Source organism: Pundamilia nyererei, unplaced genomic scaffold (genome assembly GCF_000239375.1).
Source record: "Pundamilia nyererei isolate P.nyererei 1_Seehausen unplaced genomic scaffold, PunNye1.0 scaffold00169, whole genome shotgun sequence".
NCBI classification, from domain to species: Eukaryota; Metazoa; Chordata; class Actinopteri; order Cichliformes; family Cichlidae; genus Pundamilia; species Pundamilia nyererei.
In genome coordinates this window covers 125,793-134,534 of record NW_005187570.1, presented here as the reverse complement: position 1 = coordinate 134,534, position 8,742 = coordinate 125,793, and the positions used below count along the sequence as shown (strand labels likewise).

Below are 8,742 nucleotides of genomic sequence, written 5' to 3'. Positions count from 1 at the left end.
CTGAAAGACAGCACAGAGGCACTAATCATGGCAGCACAAGAACAAGCTCTGAGCACAAGATCCATAGAGGCTGGGGTCTATCACACCAGGCAAGACGCCCCTGAGACAATCCAGCACATAACAGCAGGGTGCAAGATGCTAGCAGGCAAGGCATACATGGAACGCCATAATCAAGTGGCGGGCATAGTGTACAGGAACATCTGTGCCGAGTATAACCTGGAAGTCCCGATGTCAAAATGGGAGATGCCCCCAAGGGTGATGGAGAATGACCGAGCTAAGATCCTGTGGGACTTCCAGATAGAGACGGACAAAATGGTGGTAACTAACCAACCGGGCATAGTGGTGGTAGACAAACAGAAGAAGACGGCCGTAGTGATCGATGTAGCGGTTCTGAATGACAGCAACATCAGTAAGAAGGAACACGAGAAGCTGGAGAAATACCAAGGGCTCAGAGAAGAGCTCGAGAAGATGTGGAGGGTGAAGGTGATGGTGGTCCCAGTGGTAATCGGAGCACTAGGTGCAGTGACTCCCAAGCTAGGCGAGTGGCTCCAGCAGATCCCGGGAACAACAGCTGAGATCTTTGTCCAGAAGAGCGCAGTCCTAGGAACAGCTAAGATACTGCGCAGGACCCTTAAGCTCCCAGGCCTCTGGTAGAGGAGCTTGAAGGAGTGGGGAATTTTTTATTTTTTTTATATATATATATATTTTTTTATCTATATAAAAAAAAATTCAAGCTCGGGTCCTCTATCAGAGGCCTGGGAGTTTGAGCGTCCTCTTCACCACAACAGACCGGTACAACAGAACCACATCATCCACGAAAAGCAGAGATTCTGAGACCACCCAAGTGAAAGCTTTTCTCCACTTGGCCATAAAGATTATGAACAGAATCTGTGACAGAGGCAGCCCTGGCGGAGCCCATCACCCACTAGGAACGAGTCCAACTTATTGTCGGCTGTGCGGACCAGGCTCTTGTAACGGTTGTATAAGAATCGAATGGCCCGTAGCAATGGGCCAAACACCCCATAATCTCGGAGCACCTCTCACAGGACACTCTGAGGGACACGGTTGAATGCCTTCTCCAAGTCCACAAAACACATATAGACTGACTTATAATTAAAGGCAACATGGATCAGCCACAACATTACCTTCCTGATAATGTGTAGGTCTTGCTCATGTTGCTCTTTGGGCATAGATACCTTCTGACTCTGCATTGGCACATTAGCTTTAGATCCTGTGGTGGGTTAAAAGGGCATCCTTTGTGGATCAGGCTTCTCTTGATACATCTCACTATGATTGCGAACCCAAATTTAGAAGCTTGACAATGCCCTGGACTCTTTATCATGTTTCTTAGGCCAGCGGTCCCCATCCCCCGAACCTCAGACAAGTACCGGTCCGTGAGTCGTTTGTTGAGGCTCAGGTGTGAAATGTATGATTTTCAGGGTTTTTATCGGTTTTCAGCGTTATTTTTTTATCGTTTTTATCGTTAACTCGGTTTTCCTGGGTCTTTTCACTTGTGTTATGAATAAATCTTCTTTTTTTCGGTACTGGTACTAGTTTTAATTTGTTGTATTTATCCGCGACACCTTAAAGGCCGGTCCGTGAAAATATTGTCGGGCATAAACCGGTCCATGGCGCAAAAAGGTTGGGGACTGCTGTCTTAGGCCATTCCTGGGCAGTTTTTAATATGGCAGAGTGCTTGGGGGTGCTGGGGAAGGCCACCATTGTCAGGTGTTGCTGTTATCATGATGATGGTTGGTTAAGCAAAAATATGCATGGATGATTACACTTCTATAAGAGAGCTACCACATAGCCAACTCACAAGTACCACACAACTATTGTCCCTATGAGGAATTGAACAAAACCAAAAACATCCAGTTACCAGCAAAGCAAACTGTAAAATATGTAAAAAAAAAAAAAAAATGTGATCTACATGAATACCAGCAGAACATCCTAGCAGAACATTGCAATGTTGCATTGTAACAGGATCATCCATGTTATTTTGTTCATCTCAATGATTTTGTTGTTGAGGTTGAATGTTGTATATACAATTGAATCTTGAATTATGTTATGAAAGCTTTCATTTGTTTTATCCTGCAGGATCAGTCCCAGTGAATGGGCTGAGCCAGACACAGAAGAACACAGTTTCACTTTGCTGCACAGCTTCTGGTACATTACAGGAGCTCTCACCCTGCAAGGTATTGCAGCAGTCCACTAAATTAAAGCACAGAAATGCACTCTTCTGCTGCTTGCCACTTTCCACATGCCTTAAGACAAATATGTAGTAACATGTTTTACGGTACACGGATCATTTTGTAATACCTATAGAAAGAGATCAAATAAGGAAAATGAAAATGACAAGTTCCACATGCATAACAATTCAATGTAGTATATTGAGACTTGTATCAATGTCTGCATATAGTCAACAACTGAATGTCAAGTAAAATAAAGAAGTTACAATTCGCTAGTATTATGTGTAAACGTGTGATGGCTGTAGTGCAGGAGGTAGACCACTTCATCAGCTAATCAGAAGGTTGGTGGTTTAATTCCTGGCTACTCCAGTCAGAATGCCAAAGTGTCCTTGGGCAGGTTAGATAGAAAAATGTGCTTGTATGAATGAGTGAATGACGCAAGTTGTTTGAAGTGCTTTGGATGCATAAGTTGAGTATAAAAGTGCTCTCTAAAAATCAGTCAATTCAGCATCTACTTTTCATTTTCACAATGAGCTGGGGGTATTTTATTAATAAGAAACTGCAAATAAAGTTTGCATTGAAAAATAAAGCTGTTTTTAAATAAACTGCTTACTAATAACTAACAGAAGTAGTTAGGATTCCCTCTTTTTTTTTCCTCAAGTTTATTTGACATGTAAAAACTTCACAGTAGCTTTAACACTTCTTTTCTCACTCTTCATGTTGCTCTCAGTAATGATTTGATTGGCTATGTAATGAATAGTGAAGAGTGCAAATGACTAATCTGTGTATATACACTGACTACTGTAAAGACAAAAGGAAAAATCTATGCTTTTTAAAATAACCCTGCTGTAAATATGAGAGAATTGTGCAGAGTGAAACAGCATAAAAATATCAGTAGAAAATATATATTTCAAGTAGCTGAACATCAAGAGTAGGCTCTGTTTGAATAATATAAATACATTATTTTCCGTTGAAACTGCAACTCTGTTTCTTGGTTGATTGTTTGTCACCTGCTGACTGCTTGACCACTTTCTTTGTCCTCTCAGGAGCCGGTCCTCACCCCAAGGCATTGTCTGGACGTGTAGTCAGTGCCATCTGGTGGCTGTTTTCTGTATTGCTGCTTGCCTGCTACCTCTGCAACTTAAAGTCTGCGTTGAACTCCAACAGCAAACACATCTCCATTAAGAGCTTTGCAGACCTGGCTAACCAGGATGTAATCAATTACGGCACAATTGAATCTGGATCTACTATGCTCTTCTTTAAGGCATGATCAGTTACTCCTAGTTAGCATTCATAGTCATTACTGCTGCTACATAACATATGGGAAAGGTTCAAAAAACATGATAAATATTTTACTTTACTTTCCTAGAATTCCAACAATCCTGTGTACCGGCGTATCTACCAGCACATGGAGCGTAAAAAAAGCTATGTGTCCAACGCAGAAGAAGGTATACGCCGCACACAGGAAGGAAACTTTGCATTTATTGGTGAAGCAGTGTCCTTGGACTTGGCAGTGGCTCGGTATTGTAAACTGACCCGTTCACCAGAGGTCATCTCTATGCGGTCCTACGCCATAGCAGCACCTCTAGGTGAGTTGCTTGGATCTGTCAGGATGCTGCTTTCTAGCTTTCTTCTTTGGTGGCCCACACATGGGCCAGCACAAGGCCAGTTGCAGACACACTGCTGGCCCTGTGCTGGCCCAGAACAGTTTCAGCTCTGGCCCCAGATGTCAGCTTAATGTGTACCTTAATCAAGCCATGTAATAACAACATGTGCCGGAACATAATAGTGCAAAACTAACATGATGAAACTCTGTTCAGACACTGAATCAACTGATTCTTATGTAGCCCTTTTCTAGTCTCCCAGATTACTCAGAGTGCTCTATACAACATGCCACATTGACACACTGGCTGTATCCCAATTCAGGTTCTGCAAGCCTTAAAGTACACAGCCTTAACGGTCCACAAGGGCCGCACACTCAAAGACTGCTAAGGCCGGAAGTGTGAGGCTTGTGAAATGGGACGGTCTAGCTCCTGTCGCGCTGCCCAGGTTGCCTAGCAACTATGATACTAACAGCTGGAAACGTTTCATACAGCATCGTTTGACAGAAATGAAGGAGAAAAGTTTTTCTGTTAGTTCATTTTGTTTATCACATCACTTTGATTTGATAAGTATCTGAGGCTGAGACCACAGGACTGTAAAAACATGATTGTTGGGCTTCATTTCTGTACTGAAAAGTCATTTTAAGATTAGCTAGTTAATAACAATTAGCTAATGTTGTTCATGAGACTAAAGTCATCTTACTTTGGTAATGTAAATGTAATATGGCCAATATCAAAGTTATTATTATATTAACCATTATTAGTTATTACAGCAGTGAACTTGAACTCTGTGTCAAATACTGAGCTTCAGTAAAGATTCAAGTTGCAGTTATTTATATTTCCTATCACCTTAAATCTTCACTCAAAGACAAGCATCTTTGACAGTGTGTATATAGATATATTAAATATAATAGGCATAATAGGCAAATGCTGTTATTTTATTAAGATGGCATTACTAAATTTGGCTCAATGCTTACATATATGTGTAAAAAGAAAATGTACGAGCTGTGATAACTGTTTCTGATAGAATGAAGAGTAGACTGATATATTGAATATTCCTTTATTGGGTGAGAAAATCATACCATGTCATAGCTTCTTTAAGTCATACAGAATAGATATCAGAGCCTTAAAAAGGCTGACTTCTGCTAAATGGGTCAAACTGGGCAGAAAGTATACCGAAAGTATATATCATATCATCTTTATAGAATATGATGTAACACTATAGACCAACTTACCTCAGAGAATATATAAAGCATATAAACGATTATGATGCAACAAACACAGCAGTACTAATCCAAAATACTCAAAGAAGAACTGAAACAAACATTTAGTTTAGGTCCATTCTGCTGCTGATACATACTTTAGGTTTCTGAATATTAAACTTGTTGCTGCCTTTCATAGTGTGTAACTTGAAGGCCCTGAGTATTTTCTCCCACACTGAAAACACTGGAATGATAAAATTATTTGAACATTACCTAATAAGACTGATTCAGGACAGACAATTAGTTATTTTAAACTTTTCTAGCAGTCCTTCACAAACAGGGAACAATCTGTCTATTCTCTCCATCTGTCAGCTGCTGCTGGCTCTTCCTCCTCCTCTTCCTCACACACTGCTGAGTTTGTCCTGGTGGATCATCAGGGGTGCAAAGCCTCACAGATGATGTGCAGCAGTGGGTCCCTCAGTCTGTCCTCACTCTGGACACTTGCAGTTGTCACACATGGAAATCAAATGTGTGATAAGCTGCAGGATTCAAACACAAGTGTAACTTATAAACACATGTTCATACTTTTATTACACAATCAGAGAGAAAGACAAAGAGAGAGAGTGCAGGACAGATAGACAGGTGAAAGTCTCAGGTGTATACACTGCTACAAAACAGCACAAGAGAAGGAGGATTTAGTGTTTGTGTTATTACGAAACAAGAGGAGTTCCCAGATGGTACAGTGGACACATGTGTGACTCCTGTGATTAAAGCATCTTTCTTTCAGCTTAACGAGTGAACCGTCAGCTCGTTCAAACAAACATTAAAGTCCATTTGGCTCGACACCACCAAACAGAGGCAGCAATATAACATAGCTAAAATTAACAGTGCAGTGAATCCTGCTTGTGCCGTTATATTCAGGATTGCAAACCGAGCAGCATCACTGACTTTCAGCTTGTGTTTGTGGATATATGACTGACTTTAATTATCCATAAAATCATCACAATCTCTGTAAGATTGCATAGTGCAATATTTGGCTTGGTGATATTGTATCAATACAGGGACACCAAAAGTTCATATTTTATGAAATACATTAAAATACTCTGGGAATACTACAAACAAGAGAGTTCATATTACTACTTCCCTCCTTAGACAATCTTAGCAGAGCAGATTCACATTAAATTGACTGAACTGACAAAACATTGGACACACTTAGCGTTTCAAAGCTACCTCCTAGTTCAGACGGAGCTACTGGTTCAGTCACACAAGTAAAAATAGGACAGCAACCTACTTGCATCTGTCTTATGGCAACATTTATGGCAGGTTTTATTGTCAGTGTGTATGCTTGAAAGTTTCACTTTGTTTTCACTTTGAAACAAAACCCCCAAAAAACAAAGTGAGACAATTTTATCTGATTGAATAAAATCAGTATTGACAAAGAGGTGGCTGAGGTAGATCAGGTCATCTGCTAATCGGAAGGTTGGTGGTTTGATTCCTGGCTGCTCAGGTCTGCAGGCCAAATATCCTCAGGTAAGATCAATGTGAATGTGTGGATTCTTAGAAAGCACTTATACAAGCACTTTTTCTATGCTTGAGTCCATTAGCATTTACAGAGTTTAACCCTCTCGGTCATAGATATACCTTTAAAATTAATTCACCTTAAAAAACTGACTGACTTTATAGGTATTTTTTAATTTTGACATAGTGTATTACCCTAAAATCACACAAAAATGAAAGAAAAAGATAGATTTCTTACTATGAAAACCACAAACATGTTTAACAAATCAGTTTTCCCTTCAGCCATTAAATGGACAGGATTTTGTAATTCATACCATAATTGCATTGTTACCTGACACAGTGCTCTGGTAACTGTTGAGACACGTTTACTTACATACATATATATCCACATGTACAATGCAGCTCGATTTGGCACCAGTGTTTCTGCCGTGATCAGCTTTCCAGCTGCCTCCACGCTCCTCTCCCGTTCCTGGCGTCACTAAAAAAGGGAAAAAAGTTCATCCGCCTGATTACCTCGAGTCCGCTGTACCACCTATCCCCTGCAGCAGAGACAAAGACTGGGCAATGGCATTTTTTAAATAACTATTTACAAAACAATCAGGTGCCACAATAAGATTCCACCCAAATTATTTGTGCCACTCCAAAAAGTAGTTCCTGTCATAAGTAGAAAAACTAAACTGTAAAGGTGGTGAGTTGTGCCACTGTGGAAAATGGTAAACACTTATGGTAATGGGGTGAGACATTCAGAAACCTCTTTCTTCACTCAAATCGCATGTTTATTTCCTGCTAGGATCCCCGCTGGTGAAGAATCTAACTGTTGCCATCCTCCAGCTCAGTGAGTCTGGTGAGCTAACATACCTGCGTGAGAAGTGGTGGGCCAGCAGCTGTGTTGGCACTGGTGGAGCCCACATCTCCGAGGCCCTGCAACCCTATGACTTACGGGGCCTGTTCCTCCTCCTGGGACTGGGTCTGGGCATCGGGCTCCTGCTAGCCCTGCTGGAGCTCTTATCAAGGGCCCACAACCAAGCTAAGGATGGCAAGGTAGGAAAGAATATCACAATGTAATCATGGCATGGAATGTTTTTGTCCTGTAACATTTCTTCTGTTCTTTGGCAGAAATCCTGCTGCTTGGTGTTGACATCAGAGCTGAACCGGAGGTTTGGCAGTGGAGGGGAGAGCACAGAGCACGACACCTCAGACAAAAGCAAAGCCTAAAGAAGAAGCACCACGTTGTCATTCGATAAGATAGTGTTAGAGAAGTGAACAAGCTGAGAGCTTTCTGTATTTCCGTAGTAACAGTCGCATATTGTGTTGTATTTCAGTGGGTTTTATACTTTGGTGCCCAGTTTGAACAACTACCAGCAGCAGTATATTAAGCACCAAACCCACAGGTATATTTCAGACTTAATATTATAATCAGTCTGTCTTGTTAGCTGTTTAGCGTTGTTTTATTATCACATATTTACATCTCACTTCTAACACCTGAAGTTCTTCTGTCACAGTTGTAACCTGGTCTTACTATTTGCTTGTATATTCCAAATAAATACTCCAATATCCTGCCTGCTCTGTTTTTCAGTGTATACAACTTTATTGTTCATTGTAGAGAGGAGTTTCATTTATTAGAGCAAACATTAACACCACCTAGGGCCTGTACTAACAACCAAGTTCAACATACCCAGGACATCCAGCCTTTCCTCATCTTCATCCAGCACATGAGAGGCAATACTGAAAGAAAATGATACAAACAGATCACCATGATAAGGCTTGGGAAGCTAGAAGGGGAAAAAGTCTGAGCATTTTATTTTTTCTGTTGGCTGGCACCACAAATAAAACCCTGGGACACCATCACACCACTAGTACAAAGACAAAAAAATCAAGTTGCAAAAACAGAGAGAGAGGACGAGAGAAACCCCCACAGACCCCGACACCTGACCCAGAGGCAGAAGTCACTGGCAGAGGCCTTAGAGTACAGCAGATGACATCCAAGACGATAAGAGTGGTGAAAGTGATATTTTGTCTTTCACTTTAGTTCATATAAGTACAATGGCTCATTTGTTACTGTAGCTAACTCAAAAAGTAAAATTTTAGACTTCTTTGTAACCTTGACTGCCAGAGGATGATATGTGGTCATAGTTGCTCCAAGACTGTAAGATCAGCAACTACTAAAGTAAATTAAATAATAAAATACTAATAGATTGTAGTGTGAAATAATCATCACCTGAAATGGTTTCC

General features: G+C 40.8%; 1 protein-coding gene across 2 annotated transcripts in view; it reads left to right on the top strand.

The window, feature by feature from the left end:
* The window catches only part of LOC102214742 (glutamate receptor U1), a 30,155-nt gene extending 22,086 nt beyond the window's left edge, over positions 1-8,069 (top strand). For both annotated transcript variants that reach the window (XM_005745860.1, XM_005745861.2), the window contains exons 6-10: positions 2,098-2,195; positions 3,236-3,453; positions 3,559-3,778; positions 7,301-7,551; positions 7,627-8,069. In XM_005745860.1, the coding sequence (XP_005745917.1) occupies positions 2,098-2,195; positions 3,236-3,453; positions 3,559-3,778; positions 7,301-7,551; positions 7,627-7,725 (886 nt within the window). In that variant the 3' untranslated portion in view covers positions 7,726-8,069. The remainder of the gene's footprint in view (positions 1-2,097; positions 2,196-3,235; positions 3,454-3,558; positions 3,779-7,300; positions 7,552-7,626) is intronic.
* The last annotated feature ends 673 nt before the right edge of the window (positions 8,070-8,742 follow it).